At 52.6% G+C, this 18,380-nt stretch overlaps 1 protein-coding gene across 6 annotated transcripts; it reads right to left on the bottom strand.

Moving 5' to 3' along the window:
- Window positions 1–1,250: 1,250 nt before the first annotated feature.
- PITX1 (paired like homeodomain 1) lies at window positions 1,251–16,047 on the bottom strand. Of its 6 annotated transcripts, none has more exons than XM_085236740.1 (5): window positions 14,200–14,300; window positions 13,614–13,761; window positions 8,041–8,222; window positions 5,016–5,221; window positions 1,251–2,787 (listed from the first exon to the last, which is right to left on the bottom strand). In XM_085236740.1, exons 2-5 carry the CDS (start codon window positions 13,649–13,651, stop codon window positions 2,248–2,250), a joined length of 966 nt encoding a protein of 321 aa, XP_085092866.1. In that variant the 5' UTR covers window positions 13,652–13,761; window positions 14,200–14,300; the 3' UTR covers window positions 1,251–2,247. The 6 variants fall into 6 exon arrangements, with proteins under 6 accessions (XP_085092866.1, XP_085092865.1, XP_085092863.1 ...); XM_085236739.1 differs by lacking the exon at window positions 14,200–14,300 and adding an exon at window positions 13,873–14,010; XM_085236737.1 differs by lacking the exons at window positions 13,614–13,761; window positions 14,200–14,300 and adding an exon at window positions 15,789–16,047 and having other exon boundaries at window positions 8,041–8,218.
- Window positions 16,048–18,380: the final 2,333 nt, after the last annotated feature.

Here is an 18,380-nt window from a genome sequence, read left to right as displayed (position 1 = left end):
GAGAAAAAAACCGAAGCTTTCGGGGTTATTATCCCGGGGGAGCAGAAATCCACCGGCATCCATCGCCCCGCCGGAGCAGCGGCGATAGGACGCCGTAAAGCTGGGGGGATCCCGGGGGCCGCAGGGCTGTGTGCCCTCCCCGGGGCCGGGGGGGGGTCGTGGGGACGGCGCAGTTACGGGAGGAAGCGGAGGGACCCCCCCGAAATGCCACCGCCGGGCGGGGACGGAGAGGGGGAGGGATGGAGAGAAATCTTTTCTTTTAAGCAGCCGATCTCTTAAACCCAGAAAAGAACATTAAAGTCATTTCTACATTTCGTTTCACTGTTTTTTGATATTTTTTTGGTGTTTTTTTTTTTTTTATTCCCATGCTCTTAATTTTGGAAAAAAAAATATAATAATAATAAAATCACAAAACATAACTTATAAAACAATATATATACCGCATCCGTATCCACAACAGCATAACTGAAACATCCAGCGTAAGGTTACCACAGGTGTGAAATACACTGGGAAAGAAGTACCGTGTGTGCATTTTATGTTTCTTTGTCATCTACAGGTAATAAGTACCGACCAAAAAAAAAAAAAAAAAAAAAAAAAAGAAGCAACAAATAGGCCTGCAATTAAATTTCATATGCGTTTGGTATGCGTATTAATAAAGATCATATTTATCGTTTCCTTTTTTTTTCCCTTTTTTTTTCTTTTTTTTTCTTTTCTTTCTTTTCTTTTTTTTTTTTCGCTAACAAGCACTTGTTAAAGTTATCTACATTTTACATAAGAACAGTTTAAGATTTCTCTCTTGGTTTTTGGTTCCTTGGTTTTCCTTCAAGGTTAGAAAAGCGAGGAACGCTTTCGGCTTTGCCATGCAACCCTTCGGACTCCGAAGCTCACCGTTCTCAAGTAGAGATGCAGAATCTGGATTCGCTTCATAACAGACCTTTTTTGGCCTTTTTTTCTTTTTCTTTAGACTCTCTAAAAGTTCCTTTTTTTTTTTTTTAAAGGAAAAAAAAAAAAAAAGAAGAAGAATCGAACCCTGCGTTTAAATAAAGACGGGTGATAATTTCATTATCAGGATAAGACTTTTGGATGGGGAAAACGCTGGCGAGTTTTCGCATCGCTGGAGGGTGTCTGCGCTTCAGACCGGGGCTACTGCAGTCGTTTGGAAAGGACGAAGAGGTAGGAACCTGGAGCTGCTTAGGATCGGGAATGACTGGATTATAGCTTCCAACTAAAGAAAAAAACATCAAGAATCATGCATTTTAAAAACAGTTTATTCAACGGCCAAGGACAATGATCCGGCACAATGTAACGGCAGATATAAATATAACCTTATATAAGTGGTTGACCCTTGTCATTATTATTTTTAATAGCTTCATACCTAATATTTTAACCATTTCCCCCCGCAGAACCGACTCTGCGAATTATATTTTTTTTCTCCCCTCGCTTTTTCTTTTCTTTCTTTTTTTTTTAATTTATTTTTTAAATTTTTTTTTAGTCTTTTTTTTTTTTTTTTTTTTTTTTTTTTTTTCCTTTTTGGACTGCGATTCCGTTTCTCAGTGGTAAACATCACCCGAACTTCCCCCCTCCCCCTCCCACACCCCCCCCACTCCCAGCTCACCCCCCGGGCCGCCCCCAATGGCCGCAGGGAGCGGCCGCCTTACCACCTCCTGTGCAAGTTCAAGTAAACACATACAACCCGCATCATCCAGAGAAAAATTGCAACTCATCCATGTACCAGATTTCGGTGTCTCTTGCAAAAGTTTTCTGGTCCGTTTCCGTTTTTTGTTGTTTTTTTTTAATTTATTTTTTTTATTTTTTTTTTTAATGGTTTACTTTTTAATGGTTACTATTGGTTTGTGTTTTTTTGGTTTTTTGGTTTTTTTTTTTTTTTTTTTAAAGCGCTGCTTTGTTGGTTGTGTCGTCGGATCTCTTTTTCTATTTATTTATTTTTATTTAGTATCATTATTTTTTTTTTAGACAATCGAAGTCCGCAGAGCTTTCGGATTTTGTTTTATTATTATCCTTATTATTATCATTATTTTGCTTTTGTTTGTTTGTGCTGTTTCTTTCCCTCTCTCACTTGCTCGGGTTTTGCTTTTACACATCATCGGGTTTCTACATACACACACACATATATATATATATTCATTTCCGTTAAACGTCGCTTTGTTTCTGCTTTATTTTCTATTTTTTCTTATTAATTTTTGCTTTGTCGGCGGTGTTTGTCGGAGGCGGTTCGTGTCAAGTCCGTCAACTGTTGTACTGACAGGCGTTTAGGCTGGAGCCGGGGCTCTGCAAACTGCTGTAGCCGAAACTGGAGTGCTGCTTTGATTTCAGTCTGAGGCTGGCCAGGCTGGAGTTACAAGTGTCCCGGTACACGCTGTAGGGCGAGCCCGGCGGCCCATAGGGACAAGCGGGCGAGGACATGGCCGAGTTGAGCGAGGAGCCGCTGATGTTGTTGATGTTGTTGAGGCCGGAGTTGGCCATTCCCGGCACGGCCGAGTGGCCCATCCCGGAGGGCATGTTCATGGAGGAGATGCTGCTGGGAGCCGAGAACATGGACTGCGAGGAGAGGGGGCTCATGGAGTTGAAAAAGGTGAAGCTCTTGGTGGAGAGCGGAGCCGGGGTGAGGCTTTTGGTGGCCCAGTTGTTGTAGGGGTACCCGGCGTACATGTCGTCGTAGGGCTGCATCAGCCCGCTGAACTGCGGCACGTAGCCGTTCTTGCACAGGTCCATCTGCTGGTTCCGCTCCCGCTTTCTCCACTTGGCTCGGCGGTTCTTGAACCACACCTGAGGGAGGGACAGGTCACGGTCAGAGCTGCCCCGCCGCGCACGATGCGGTCCCGGCCGCGCAGAGGCGCGCAAGTAGCGCGCAGCCGCTCCCGGCACCCCCCCACCGCCCAGACGTCCCCAACGTCCCCACGCTCTCCGTCGCACCCAGTCCCACCGCTCCCAGTCCCATCGATCCCAGTCCCATCGATCCCTGCCCCTTTGTTCCCTGTCCGCGCATCTCCGCGCGCAGGCGATATTCAGCAGCATCTGCGAGCGGGGCTGCGCGCAGCCGTCCGTGCTCGGGTGTCCGCATCCCCCTCCGCCCCTCTCCCTTCGCCATGGGGAGAAGGCACGGCCCGCTCTGATTAGGGCCGGCTCGCCCCGGCTCCGCCGTGTTTCCGAATGCTAATGCTGTGTAATAAAAGTCCCCTGTTACAGATCATAAAAAAGGGGATTGGATTAGTATGTTTAGGTTTAAAAAAAAAAAAAAAAAATCAGTCCCTGCATGGCCCTTGGATGGATGCAGCCTCTGCCTTTATATCTAATGAGAATTTACAGCCCTGACTGGGGAACAGAGGAGCAGGGGCCGCTCCTGGTGTTTGATGCAAAAACCCGATCCAGGCTCTCTCCTATTTTCTTTTCTTTTTTTTTCTTTTAGGGAAGGCTTTGAGCCCCTCGCGATGGGAGCCATGAGCCGGGCCGGGATTGGGGCCGCGCGGGTTCCAAATTCTCTCCCCGGGTTAAACCCGGCAGCACCGCGCTCGGTTCTCAGCATCCTCCACCTCCCCCTCCTCACTGCGCGCGGCCCCGCGGAGGCTGCGCCCCTCGGAGCGCCCCAGTCCTGCCCTCCCCGCGCAGCGATGGCGCAACGCTCTTTCACCGAAGCTCATAGGGATGGAAAAAAAAACAAAACAAAACAAAAAACAAACTACGAGGGAAGAAGGGATGGCGGAGTCAATTTAAAAAATAACAAGAATAAAAAGAATCCCGTATTAAATACGAAGAGGAAACGAAAGCCAACGTTTTCAAAACCTGTAATATACTCCTCGGAAGGTGCTTCCAGACAGGAATTTCCTGAAAATGAGGGTAATAGTTTTAATTATGGCTCCTAGACATTTTAAAGGAAGGCCCTCACAGCAAATTAAGGTTAGATTTGCAATCTGCAATCTCAGAACATCAAACCAAAACATCTCCACACAGAGGGAGAACGAAATGATGTTAATGGCCACTCGTATATTAGTTTTATTTGCTTCCTGAAATATTCCAGCAATATTAATGCCGTTCAGTCTCCTCTCGGGCTTTGTTTAGTTTTGTTTTGAACGCAATTAGTACAATGCTTTCGGATGAGGAGCGTGTTTAGTCTCGAAAGATTTTAAACGGAATTTTTGCTATCCGATTGGATCACTCGGAGTTTAATTACCAGAAAGGGCTCTGCGGGGCTGAGGGGTGACTCTCGAAACCCACCCTTTTTTTTTTTTTTTTTTCTCCCGGATTTCTGCTCCGGCCCCGGCCTGGGGTGGACTCAGAGGGGCCGAAACCACGCGGGGAAAAATCTCGGGAGGAAACGGCGAGCGAAAGTGGGAAAAACTGCTGCGGATCGATATGTCCCGAGCCGCTCCGCTTTGGTTGTTCATCGCAGCGCTATCTCGCAAGTAAATCTCTCTAAATAACCGCCGAGGCTATATATACATTCCCTGATGGCATCGGCTCGGAGCCGTAGAAAGACCCAGCGCCTCCGCCTTACAGGAACGTGTCGTGCTATTGACTTTGGAGGACAGTCTCACCCCAACCCCTCGTCCTTCGCTTTGCCAGCAGCCCCGCAAACAGCGGAGCCACCTCCGGCGCTGCCCCCGCGGGGGATGCGCGGCCGCTCCGCACCGCTCCGCATGGATCCCGGGGGCTGAGCCGCGATTCCGAGGAGCCGCCGAGCAGTGGTTTATTGAGGGGGGGGGAGGTCCTCGTTATTGCCTCGTTATGGGGTTAACCGGAACGTTGCGAAGGGCTCGAGGGTTTGGGCCAAGCCGAAGGGTCTCACCCCACAAACCGGCTCCATCCCAGGCCCGGCCCGGTCCCACCACCCCGACACAGTCTTAATTCATCTCCGCAGCCAGGAGCTGAATTTCTCCTCTCCAACCTCACCACCAATCTGAGCAACCAAATCCAATCCCACAGCGGCCCCACTCCCAAAAGGGGCCATTTCCCTCAGCTCCCCCCGGCCCAGCAGAGCCCCGCAGCGCCCGTCTTACCCGGACGCGGGGCTCGGTGAGGTTCGTCCACACGGCGATCTCCTCCCGCATGCTCATATCGGGGTAGCGGTTCCGCTGGAAAGTGGCCTCCAGCTCCTGCAGCTGTTGGCTGGTGAAGTGGGTCCGCTGCCTCCGCTGCTTCTTCTTCTTCGCCGGGTCATCGGCGGCCCCGTCCTCGTTTTTCTGCTCTCCGCTTCTTTCTTTTTCTACGGTGGGATGTTGGGGTTGGGTATATATATATATTTTTTTCTCATACATTTTTTTCTTTTGTTTGCTTGTTTGTTTGTTTCACACCCAAATACACGCACACAAAGGCAGCCCCCCCTCCCCCCTCTCACCCTCGGCTCTGCCCGCCCCATTACAGCCGTGCTTGGGGTACCCACAGGGACCGACACCGCAGCACCGAGTGCAGCCCGACCCGGCCCGGAGAGACCGCGGGACCCGCATGGCTCGGACTGAGGGGTGAAAGAGATCGAGAAGGAGTGGATTACAACAGCGGCATCGCCCTCATTGCGGCCCACGACAACTTTTTTTACTCCTTTAAACCCTAAGGCGCGATCTTTGCTCCGTTTTCTTTGTTGTGTTCGGCCGCGACAGGAAACTTTGGAAGGGCAGGGGTGTAAAACCCGCAGCAATTAATTGCAAAAGTAGCCCTCTCTCTTTACTCCCCCACTTTCTTTTTTTTGTTGTTACGTTTTCGTTCTCTCTTTTTCTTCCTTTTCCCTCTTTTGCTGCTTTTAGGACCTGACTGTTTATTTTAACCCCGGGCCGAGCAAAGCCCTCTGCTGAAAAAAAAAAAAAAAAAAGAAAAGAAAAGAAAAAAAGAAAAAAAAAAGAAAAAAAAAGTTTCGAAAGAAGCACAAACAATAACGACAACAAAAATCTCAGCCCGTCTTTGCACGCTATAGAAGCAGGAATGCGGGAATCTCTCCCGACCCCGCGGCTGCGGGTGACAGACCCTTTTGGAACGCACTCCTCGATTCTCTCCGAGCTCCGTGTCGGAACGGCATTGCGAGGGCCAAAAGCAGAGCGATGTGGGCTCGGGGACGGAGGGTTGAGGGGAGCCGGGGCTCCGCGCAGTGCCGCTGCGGGACGCGAGCACTTCTGCCCCAAGGGAAACTCCGTGGGCGCGCAGCCCGTCCGCCTCCCCCCGGGCCGAGCTGCGCGCCTTTCCCGCAGGCTCAGGCGGCGGCGGTGCGGGGACATTTCTGCAGCCCTGCGAGGTTAAACAGAACCGTGGGCTGCGTGCGGCTGACGGGCTGGGGGGAGGTCGGGGGGCTCGGCCTTGAGAAGTCACCCTTCGCTCTGGAAGCCCTCCGGAATAAAAAGGAGGGAGAGAGAGCTTCAGCGGAGACCCCAACGCGGTGAAAAGGCCGATAGCAGCTCGGATGGCCTCTCTCGGCGTTAAGTGGTTTGCAGAGCAAACAAGGCCTGCAGCAGCCCCAGAGCTGCCCCGGTCGCTGGACCACCGAGCAAACAGAAAGCAAAGCCCCCCCCCCCCCCCCCACTCCTCACTGCCCTCCCGGGGCCGCCGTCCCCATTCCCGGCCCGGCGGTGCGGGGGGACCCGGGTGGATACACAGAACGAAGAGCTGCGACCGCGGCCCCGCGTTCAGCCCCGCCGTGATTTCAGCTGAAACCCGGCCTTGAGTTCGGGCCTCGGTGCCATTTCAAAACAGAAGAGCATTCGATTCAATTGATATTTGTGCGTTATTATTATTATTTTCTTTCCCTCATTAAAAATAAATAAATAACAATAATAAAGGAAGAAAGAAAATGTGAAGGGTATTTTGTAGCTCCTCGGAGATTAAAAAAAAAAAAAAAAAAGAAAACAAAAAATAAAAGAAAAGAAAAAAAAGAGAAAAAAGCAGCAGGTCTTCAGCCCTGCCCCGCACCGAGGGGTCACATAGAGGGGTACGGTAAAATGGAGCAAATCTCCCTCTCTAATCTCCAATAATCCCCTCTAATCTCGGAGTCCCTTCCAGACGCCGGTCCCTCACTGTTTGCTGAGCGCAGCTCAGCGCTGCATATCGCCGTGTGCCGCTCGGCCCTGCCTCGTGCTGCAGCGGCGGGACCTGCTAACACCGCCACGAGCAGCAACATCTATTACAAAAAAATAAATGAAGTGAAATGAGAGAGAAACTCCTCCCGAGAAAAGCAGAACGGCCATCGGGCTCCTTCCTGCAGCTTTTGTTTCCCTCTCCTGGCTTCCCTCGTTACCCTGGAACTGTTGCTACTTCAATTAAATACAAACTGGGAAACCACAGCTTTCCCTGCAGCCCTCGCACATGAAGGTCAGGGCGCGGAGAGCCTCCGCAAATCCCGCAGCTCCCGCGCAAAGCCCTCCGCGGCCGCGTACGTCCCCTCCGCTGCCCCACGCGCCCTCGGTTCTGCGGGGAATTTTTTATTTTCCATATTTTTTCTCTCTCCCTCCCCCTTTCCTGAGACAGAAAAATCTTTTTCCATGTCCGCACCGCCCGAGCTGCAAAATAAACCCGGGCAGAACTGACATGAGTTCAGAAATATCTGGCAATACCGCGCTCCACGAAGAGCACCGTTTACTTCGGTGCGATTAATTGATAGCTGTCTAAATAACTAAAGGAAAGAAAGAGAAAGAGAGAAAGAGAGAGAGAGACAGAGAGACAGAGAGAGAGAGAGAGAGAAAGAAAGAAAGAAAGAGAGAGAGAGAGAGAGAGAGAGAAAAGAGAAAAAAAAAAAAAAAAAAAAGATGGGGAAAGAGGAAGAAAAATAATCACGAAAGAAGCTCCAGGAGCCCCTCCAGGGCTCGGAGGCCGCGCGTGTCCTCTTCGCTGGTGACAGCCGCTCCGTGCCGGTCCCTTTTGCCCCTTCCCGGGGTTCGGAGGGGATGGGGACAGCGGGGACAGCGGGGACAGCGGGGACAGCCGCCCCCCGGCCCACACCGCCGCTCGCTGTTGCGCCGAACCGCCGAGCGCCCCGCGGAGGGAAAACGCGGAGGGGAAGGGGGGAGGCGCGGGGGGAGCGGGCCGGGGCCGCGGGGGGGTTACCTGGCACCTCCGTGTCGGAGGATTCACTGGCCGAGTTCTCGATCGGGTCTCTGGGCTCCGAGGATCTTTGCAAATGGAAGCTGGAAGCCATGTCATGGGAGGGTTGGGGTCTCAAGCTCTCGGGCAGTCTCTCCAAATTCATTCCACCTTTAAAGGAATCCATGGCGGGGGCGCCGGGCTGCCTGGGGGAGTTTGCAGGTGTTTATTCCACACAGAAAGGAACAAGGAGCTTTTTTCTTTTTGCTTTTTTTTTTTCTCCCTCTCTCTCTCTCTTTTTTTGTTTTTTTGTTTTTTGTTCTTTAAGGGAAAAAAAAACAACAAAACACAACAACAACAACAACGAAAAAAAACCAACAAAAGCAAATCCACTTATTACTAACAGTATTATTTTAAGGGTGTCGGAAGAAGAGATCTGGGCAGAGCCTGAAAGCCGCCGGGCTCTGCGCGGGGAGAGGCACGGCAGTCCGGCCGCATAGGCAGGAAAGTGGTAAAGATCCCTTATAGAGAAACGCGAGTTGCGAGTTGGACAGTTTAAAGCTAAAGAGATTAAAGTGACCTGCCCTAGAACAAATGCCTGTAGTTAAACGGGGCTCCTCCCCCTGAAGGTTAAAACCTCCCCGTCTCGCTCATGCATCACTCCCATCTAAGCGCTCGCCCAGCCCGGCCGCGCGGGCGGACCTTGCCTGCGCGCTCCCCGCCGAAGTTGCGCGCTTTTTGCGCGGCAGCCCCGCACCCCTTCCCCCCTCCTGACTCCTTCGTGCGAGAAATGCAGCTCTGAGGGTGCTCCCCCAGCCCTCCCCCGCCTCTTCCTCCCAACGCCTCCCCCAAATACCTCGCCGAGGTATTAAAAATATTTCATAACGAATGGAAAGGTGGAAAATCATTCCCAGCCGTGCGGAGGGCGGTTCGCCCCCCCCTCCCCCTCTGCCTGCCCTCAACCTCTGGGTGGGGGTGGGAGGGGTGGCAGCACCCCTTGGCCTCCCTTCTTTCCTCGCAGGTTGTTCCCGTGCGCATCTCCACGCGCATCCTCCCCCCCCCCCCCCCCCGCGCCTCCCGTCCGCGCAAGCTGCGCACCCCGCGCAGCGACCCCACGGCGAGTTCGAGTCCCGCGGGGAACGGATCCCTCCGAGCTGCGGGGGTTGCCCTGGGAACGGCCTCCAGGGATTTGTGTCTGATTCGGTTTTATCCCTTTCTAACACTTCTATTTTTTCACTCGCTGAAGGGCAGCAGCGGTGATCTGGGGGACGGGGCGAGGGGATGCGAGGGGATCTCGGCTGCGCTCTGCCCGTGGAAGGGACCTTCTCTCCTCTTTATTTTCTCGGCTCACTTTAACTGATCCATCCTGACACTCTATTTTGCTTTCAAATCAAGTAAAGATGTGGGAAAGAACTTTTGAACTGTTTTACGGAAAGTGGAGTGAAGCAATGCTGCAGTGCGGGCTTTTTTCCTCCCTCACCGGGCTGTTGCGTCCGGCCCTGTACCTCTGATCTCCAAAGCCTTTTGCAGCTCAGGGTGTGTACAGGTAGGTGCTGTCACGCTCAGGTCTCTATCCATTTTCTTTCTTTTCTTTTTCAGCTCCGCAGCCGATACACTTCACAGTCCCCTCCTTTCTTTTCTTTATTTTTAATTTATTTTTAAATTATTATTATTATTTGAATTTCTGCGGGGCCGGAAGAGGGGCAGCCCCGGGCAGCTCTCCGGGAGCTCTCGGCTGGAGCCAGGATTGCTGTGGTGGAGGGCGGCTGCCAACAGCCCGGCTGCTCTGCTCCGGCTATTTTAAACCCACTGCTCATAGCAGCTTGAAAACCGGAGGCGGGATTTTACCTTCTTTTTCTTTTTCTTTTCTTTTCTTCTTCCCCCCCCCCCCCATTTCTTTCTTTTTCCTTCATTTTTCTTCTTTTTTTACTCTCAGCCCAATTTTCACTTTTTGTTCTGCTCTATAAAACACATTTTCAAAATTCGTTCTAGGATCAAATCCCTCGGCTGGGCTCAGGGAAAGGCTCAGCCAGGACACAGAGGCTTTTCCTGGGATAGCGTTCTTCCTCTGAGGGTGTCCCTGGGGCATGGGCCCGGCGGGGGGGTTGGGGGGTGGAGAAGGGCTCCGTGCCCTGCCCGGCATCCTGCCCTTCTCTCCGTGCATGTCCGTGCCCGGGCCATGATCAGGCGTTTACTGCACACCTGTACACGGATCCAGAGTATCAAACAGGGAGATACGCGTATTTTATGTCTTATATATGCCTTCTGTATGTCTTATATACGCCTTATGTATGTCTTACATACACCTTATGTATGTCGTACGTGGGTCTCAGGGCACTCTCTTGCTCTGCTCTTTAGGAGCTGCGAGGGCTCCTGTCACACAGAGCCGTCTCCTCCCGTTCTACCCGGGTCAACATATTGTCGGGACAAACCGGTCCTCCCCACATTTGCATTTTTCTTTTTCCCCACCCAGGCCCGCTCCGTTTTGGGTGCCGGGAACATCCCTTGTCTGCATCCCTCTCCTCTAGGTGCTACGTCACGGTCACCCCTGCGTGACGTCACGCCCCGTTTCCCTGACGTCACACCTTGCATCTTTTGATGCTGGAGGAAGGGAAGCGAGGCCGCAGCCACGGGGCAGCCTCCCATCCATCCCTGCGGGGACACCCCCTGAGGGAGCCGTGACCCTCGTGGGCGTGGGAAGGGCCGAGGAGGACTGGGGCTGGGGGCCGTGGTGGTTTTGCTTGGGAAAATTCCTCGCAGTGCCCGCCCGAGCCGGACCCGGGGCCCACGCAGCCGGGACTCCCCCGGCCGAGGGCTGCAGGGCTGCAAATACACCGCTCCTTTCCTTCTGCCATAAATAATGCAAGAACGAGCCGCGGCTCTTATGAATAAACTTGAGTTGGCCACGCCGGTTGTAACTCCGTTAAGAGAACGAGGAGCGACCGAACTAGAGAATCACCCAGTGGTCTCGAAGGGGCCCACAGTCCCTCCCCATCATCCCAGGACAAGTCCTGCGCCAGAGACCCTGCAGGAGCTTTCCTACTTTTGGAAAGGAGCTCCCACCCCCGGCTGGCGGCCGCTTTTGTAGCCAACACAAAACCACCTGGGCCGTATATCAGGCAGCGAAGTTAAGAAGTCTCCGCCAGCTTTTCCTCTTCAGATTTATTAGCATTGTATGGACTCAGATTCAGTCTATAAATTATTGGGAATCGTTACGAAAATGAAAGCGTCTTCTCCCAAGTGCACCTCTGCCCGAGAGGAGAGGGAAGCCCTCCCAAAACAAACAAACAAACAAACAAACAAATGCATAACAATAAAAATAGCAGCAGTGAGGCAAGGGATAAGGGAGACATTCCTCAACCAAGTCCAACTCAACCCAACCCAACCCAACCCAAGCCCAGTCAACCCAAACCAACTCAATTGAATTCAACCAAGACAAACCAAACCAAACCAAACCAAACCAAACCAAACCAAACCAAACCAAACCAAACCAAACCAAACCAAATCAAACCAAACCAAGCCAAACCAAACCAAACTAAACCAGTCCAATCTAAACACGAGTCAGCCAAACTCATCCAAAGCAAAGTCAGTCAAAACAAGCCCAAGCAAAGCCAGGGCAAACCAGCCAACCTTCACCTGGCGACCCTTCCCTGAGCCCCGTAGAAGGGAGTTGGCTGCAGGAAAACAATATCTATAATAAAACCCTCCCAAAAGCGCCCGGCTGAAGGTGCGGGGGGTGGTGAAGGGCCACCGCCACTGGCTGAAGCAGGAGACATCGGCAGGGAGGTGACAACCGCTGGAAACTCACAGCTCTTATGTGCGCATAGCCGGCCGCGCTGTGACAGGGGCATTTTTAAAACTCCCTGACGGTGAAAATGCCCCCCGCATGAGTAGATAAGCGATTATCAGCCTCCGGCCATTGTCAATCCTTTGCTGCGTGGTTCCGGATCCACGCGGGTTGGGAGTAAGCAGGCAGGAAGATACACACAGTATGCGCGGATTGCGCGGTGCCCCATGGAGCTCGGACCGCTCCGGTGAGACGGAGTTCGCTGTCGTGGAGTAACGGGGGTGGTGGTCCCGTGGGTCCTATCCAAGCAGCATCACCTTAACAGAGCCATGTAGAGACCCGAGTGTACGCCCCAGACAAGGAAAAGCTCAGCACCATCTTGTTGGGGCTGTGAACGCCCCCGCCAGCATGGCTTTAAGGGGAAACCGAGCAATCCCCTAAAAACGGTGGCGAACACGAAACGAGCCCCAACACGGACAGCTCTGCCGCCACCCCGTCCGAACCGGGTCCCCCTCGGGTGCCCACGAGCGGGCAGAGGGAAGCGGAGAAGGGGAAGAATCCCAGCCGAGAAAGCATGTTAAATCGCTCAGGATAGGAAGGTGGAAAATTACGCTGGCTCCTAGCCGGCCCGTCCTCCTCTACGCAGCCAGGAGAGCGATTTTCCTAAGAAGTTGAGCAAAACGAAATCAGTCCCTTTTGGATCTGCAGCCCCCGTCGGCACGGCCAATCTCCGGCTCCGCGGGCGCTCAGGGTTCCCCCGGCCTCCCCTGCCACCCCCGGCCTCCCGGAGCCCCCCGTTACTCCGCGAGATTTGCCCGCAGAGCACCGCGCTCATCTCGACCCGGCCGGCCCTGCCCCACCGCTATTCAAACCCAGTGGGGAAAGCACAATTTTCGGGGGGAAACTGATTTTTTTTTTTTTTTTTTTTTCCAGAGAGGGGGAAACGGAATGTTTTGGTGGCATTCGGCCCGTGACAGCCGGCGCATCCCGGTGCCTCCCGAAGCCCCTCTGCACTTGGACCCCCACCGGCCCGGGGCTGCCCCAGGCGCAGGCGGCCAACGGCAGCGCTTCCAAAAAGTCGGGATGAAAAAGTTGAAGGCTTAATGTTTTCTGACAGATACAAATGATACCCCAAGGCTTTCTTAAAACGCGGCGAATGACGGGAGGAGAAAGGGTTTTCCTATTCGGGTTTCTGCAGCTGGAAGCAAACGGGGTGTGTGTGTGGGGGGTTCTCTTCGGCCCTCCTGTCCCAAAAATTAAACCATCTCCTGGGATAACTCCGTTTTTTCCCAAGTGCCGTTGGGCACAGCCCCGCTCTGGCTCTGTTCCGTGGCCCTTTCCGCATCCCTCAAACCACGAGCACCGAGCCACGCTCTGAGCAAAACCGCTGTCAGCAGCCGCTCGAGTTTAGTCCTGGTTGTCCGCAGCCTGAGCAGAATGGGATCAGCAATGCCACCGCCAGAGGATGGACAGGTCGGGGTGCGGAGGCTGCTTCTCTCGGTAGGGAGGGGGAAGAAAGTGGGAAAGTGCCATGTAGTCCCACAATTCCCTCTCCGAGCAGAGGGAACATGCTTTTCTTATTAATTGATGGAGGAAGGGGCACCGGCGCTTGCAAGGCAGCCTGCTCATGTTACTCTGTGCATCTTTAGGTCCGAAATATGTTTGGTTTGTGGACTAAAAAGATGCCTCTGGTGCAGGGTAATCTAAGGACCGGGCACTCCATTGGCATTTTATTAAGATCGTTCTTCTGCAGAAAAAGGGGCCGCATTTGGTACCACCGATGCTACGTTTCCTTGTGGGTTTCCCTCACCTTGTTTCGGGCGAGCAACCTCTTAATTGCTGCAGCATTTGGATGGGGGGAACGCATTTCCCCTAAACAGAACATTTCCTGAAGGGCTGAACGCGCTTTAATGTTCTCAGAACAGCCGTGAATCTCTGCAGAGCCACACGTTTCCTGCCTTAAAAAGCAAAATCGGAGAAACAATTCACCTTTGTGTGCATTCAGCACCCTCTCTCCTATTTTCTTTTCTTTCCCTCCCATTCTTTGTTTCCCTTTTTCTTATTTTTACCTCCCACAAAGGCTCTGCGCTGCCCCGCGATGAGGAACGGGGACAATTTTCTTTCCAGTTTCATTGTGGGAACGGCCGTATCTTAACGGGCACATCTGAGCGAGAGATAGGAGAACACCTCCGCCTTCCAGAGGGCTGCGCTAATCAGCGCACGGGGCAAGATATAAAAGTTCAGGGCAAATAAAACGAATTAGTTTTATTAGCACGTTTAGGAGGCGGTCTAACGAAGGAATTCGGCTTTACTAGAGAATGTTTTCTCCTCCCCTTTTGTTATTTAAAAGCAGCATCTATGCGGGCTGCTCGGGACGGGGGTGGGAAATAACGCACCGTTCAACCCGCAGTGATTTTCTCCGAGGAACGCGCTCTTCTTTCCACCAGTAAGGAGGACAGAGCCCGGGAAATACACGATTTCACAATGAAATCTGCTCGAACAATAAAACCGATAGTAAAGGAGAAGCTCGGAGCCGTTCAGCGGCGGCTGTCGAGGGGAAATCTCTGCCCCGCTCAGGGATTCGTTCGGCTAAACCGCGTCCGGGGAACGGTGCCACAGCTCCGGCTCGGGATCTCCAGGACGCGGCCCGTATTTCAGTCACCAGAAGGATTTTGGGGACGTTCTCCAAGCGAAGCAGCTCTTGGCAATTATTTGGAAGCCAGGTTTTAGCTCAGAGGCGCAAGGAACGCATCCCTTGGGTTGGAAGGCAGAAATTACGTATTTTAAGACTGTTAGGAAATAAGCAAACGGCTCTCGGTCCTCGCTACCCGCACTGTATTTGCCATTTTTTTTTTTTTTTTGTTCAATTCGTGTCTCGGCGTTTGTGTTCGCTTACAGCGAGGTTGGCAAAAGTTAAGGAATAAGGACGAAATAACAGAAAACGCTCTTAGGGACGATCTTTTACGCAACACCTGAATATTCTTCTAAAGGTACCGTCAGAGGGGAACTCCGCACGTCCATTCAACGGAGTTAACACGAGGAAAAAAAAAGCCTTTTTCCACCGCTCCGAGAATTTCGCCCCCGTTGGACGGAGCGGAGTTGCGGGACATTGCTGGAGCGTGGGGATTCCAAAAGGTGTGCCCATTTTTTTTCAATCAGAATGTAATTAATAATAATAATAATAATAATAATAATAAAAACACACATAAAGGAAAAAAAAAAAAAGCAGGGGAATGGAAGAATATTCTTTTTCCGAACAGGGAATTAATTGAACGGCAGTTCAGGCTCTCTCCGCCCGCTTCTCTTGCCCGGCTGAGCCCCCCCGCAGCCCCCTATGCGCCCCATCCCTCCACCTGTCCCGACTCAGAACCTCCGTGCTGCCATCCTCGGCCACCCCCTGGGCCCCGATCCGGCCGCCCCATCCTATAGTAGGGACCGTCCTTCGCTCCGCGCTGCTTGGGAGAAGAACTCCGGGTTGAAAACGGTGCGCTTACGATAAAACAATAATAACACAACAACAACGACGGGGACAAAAATCTGAAATAAAATGAGGTAACCCCTTTGGAATTACGTTTCCACGCGTATTTGTCAGTGCTGACGAAGCGCAGAGGCCCTGAAAAGAATTTACGCGCTAGAACGATGCCAGGGGCCGCGGCCGTGCGCGGGGCGCGGTGCTACGGGGCGGGCGGCGACGCGGAGCGGTGAGAGGCGCAACCCCCCCCCCCGCCCCCTTCCCTCGACCCGGCCCGGCCCCGCTTTGTTTGCCGCTCCGAACCGCTCGGCCCCGCAACGCTCCGCACCTCCGGAGAGCGGAAAATGGGGCCGGGACGCGACCCGAGGGACACGCGTGGGGGGGGACGCGGCTCGTAGCGCACGAGGGGAGGAGGGACGGGAGTGCGGGGCCGACCGTGGGGAACGCGGGGAGACGCGCGTGGGGAGAGTCGAGAACGCGGGGACACGCGTGGCGCCGTCCCGGAGCACTTACCGGGCGCTGCGGGGTGCCGGGCCCGGCGGGCGCTGTGCGCGCCCTGCCCGCCGCTCCAGGGTTTTCTTCGGAGATTTCCCCGTCTCCTCCTGACGTCAGCCCCGTCCCAGGGTGCCGCACACGGGGGAGGGCCGGGGGCAGGGCCGGCCGCACCGGGAGAACGGCGGAACCCGCGGCCCCGGGTCCGACATCTCCGTCCCGCGGCAGAGGCATCCCGGGTCGGGCCCCCCCGCCCCACAGCCGGCGGCTCGGTGCTGCTCCCCGGGCGGCTCCGCGCTCAAGGTTCCACGGCCCCTGCCCTCTTCATTTCCTCCCGGCTGGTTTTCTTCGGCTGAGGGGGCAGGGAAAGCAATGGCCACTTTTTTTTTTTTTTTTAATTTTTCCCCCAGAGAGAAGCCCTGAGGAAACGCTCCTGCTGCAGTGTTTGGTATGGAGGTGAGGCAGCAAACAGAGCTGGAGCAGGGGCTGGAGGGAAGACACAGGGTTGCTGGGATGAGTTGCATGGGTCTGGAACGCTGTGCTGCCCCAGCAGCCCTACATCCCTCCCCAGACCCTTTATCCATTTTAATTTTCAAGTGAAGGTTTTGAAGTTTCAGATGCTTTGCTTCCAATACGTGCCCCCTTCTTGGGCTTTGGAGAGCCTAATGGGTCATTCTGAAGGGAGCAGCATCCAATCATGCAAGGACCAGGCAAGCACTGCAGTGGGGACATGGCTTGTGCTTTGCTAAGGACATAGGGATACACATGCACGTACACCCAGCCTGTAGTCATAGCCGAAAACCAAGGAGAACGAATATGGAATGGATCAGAAAGATAAATAGCATAAAATCAGGAACAGTCCGGTCCCACACTTGCCATTTGTTATAGAGAGAAGTAAATGGGATTCACATGTCGAGCATTAGCTGGTTGTTAGTCTGTAAGATAATATTAACTTTAGTGCTTTCTGGTTTACTCCAGTTTTCCAAAGGCAGTTCCAGGAGGCGCCCAGCCTGTAATTTAGGATGGCACATACTGTGTGAAAGAGGCTTTGGCACTGAGGCCTACCAGCACGTCAAGGTGATATTAACATAATAAAACGTTTGGAGAGCGAGTAGGAGCTCATAAATTAATGCATTCTACTGTTTTAATGTGAGGAGCTAACAATGCGTTTCCTGTTGGGCTGATCGTCCCCACTGCAGCCTAGCAGCTGTTTTAAAGGTGCTGTGAAATTAAAGAGAGGGAAGACGATTGTCTTTAAATCAATGTTTAATGATGTGTTATTAGGAGAATAAGTCTTCCTCCAGCAGATGTTTACATGCTGAGGATGGAGGGAGCTTCCCTGGCTGTCTGAGTGCCTGAGCAGTGTGGGTCAGATGCCCCCTGTCCCCCTACAGATGGCCCCAGTGTTCCCAGTGCAGGGTCAGGGAGGCTTCGTGGAGGGCTGGCACTGGGAAAGGCTTTGTCCAGGTCTTCCAGTAGGAGCTGAGGAAACTCCTCCAGGACACTGAATGGCCACGAGGTTTTGTGTGGTGGCTATGAACGGGTGAACATGGCAAAACGTAAAGACCTCCTACCCACTTTCAGCACAGTTCAGGGCTGCTGGGACCCTTTCCCTGTAACAAACAGATGTGCAGATGTGCGTGTTGTAAAGAGATTCCATGCCTCCTTGCCTAGGAGATGATCCTTGCTGGGTATGAGTGGGCTGGAAGCATGATTGAGCCCCCATGGAGGTAGAATGTGGCTCAGATAGCTCAGCAGGGCTGAGATGCCTCTGGCCATGCACTAAGAGCAAGCTCCAGGTACTAGAAAAATACACGTACCTTTGAGGCAAGACGTGGGAATGTGGTACCTGAAATAAGGTACCTGCAAGCATCAATCTGTAGGTTCCTAAGGCTTGTCATTTCTTTTATGCTTGACCTGAAGATGTATGAATGAGTCACCATGCCTGTGGGTTTAAAAGATGGACATCATAAGGCTTCCCTTTTAGAGGAGACATCAGGTGGATTCAGATGCCAAAAGTACATGGGGTAGATGCTGGCAGGGTTGCTGGGGGCTGATGGGAAGTTTCACCTGCTGCTGGGCACCTTATTGCCAGGTGAACTCCTGCTGCAGGCCAAAAGAGCATCAGATCATCTCTAGACCAACCCAAGCTGTTTCCCAAAGGGTGGTTTCCAAAACCAAGTGTGGTGGTACAGATTGCTCCTATGCAAACAAAGGAACCCCTTGTAAGTGCTTATTTTCATCATCACAAACATTCATTAATGTCTCTCTTTATTTCCAAATATAGCAAAGAAATGGCTCTCCAAGATTGCCTGTTCCTTTATTCATACTCCGTTAGTGCATCTTTGGAAAAGTGTCCAGGAGGCTGCACAGCTTCTTTGGGAGAAATGGGGATGTTTGGAACATGAGTGGATTCTAACATTTCTAAACTTCCCAGAAGAGGCAGATTTTAAAGGAATAAGATTCTTTCTGTGCAAGCACATTTGCTTTGGAGCCAAATGGAAAGGAGAGCTCAGAAGAAAAAAAATGACAAATTGTTTGGAAAATGTCCTTCCCAAGGCAGACCTAACCATATGGGGGGAAGGCACTCAATACCGAATTTTTCCCTTTCAA

The sequence above is a fragment of the Meleagris gallopavo genome, chromosome 15, assembly GCF_905368555.1.
Source record: "Meleagris gallopavo chromosome 15, MGAL_WU_HG_1.1, whole genome shotgun sequence".
NCBI lineage: Eukaryota > Metazoa > Chordata > Aves > Galliformes > Phasianidae > Meleagris > Meleagris gallopavo.
This window is presented reverse-complemented; position numbering and strand designations above follow the sequence as displayed.

What these genes read in the sequence shown, in the direction of transcription:
- PITX1 (XM_085236737.1), bottom strand. Translation starts at nt 16,001, where the DNA reads ATGCCTCTGCCGCGGGACGGAGATGTCGGACCCGGGGCCGCGGGTTCC. An exon ending in CCGGCACCCCGCAGCGCCCG is followed by an intron (nt 8,219 to 15,788) that starts GTAAGTGCTCCG and finishes TCCCCCAGGCAG; the next exon opens with CCCGGCGCCCCCGCCATGGA. An exon ending in TCACCGAGCCCCGCGTCCGG is followed by an intron (nt 2,788 to 5,015) that starts GTAAGACGGGCG and finishes TCCCTCCCTCAG; the next exon opens with GTGTGGTTCAAGAACCGCCG.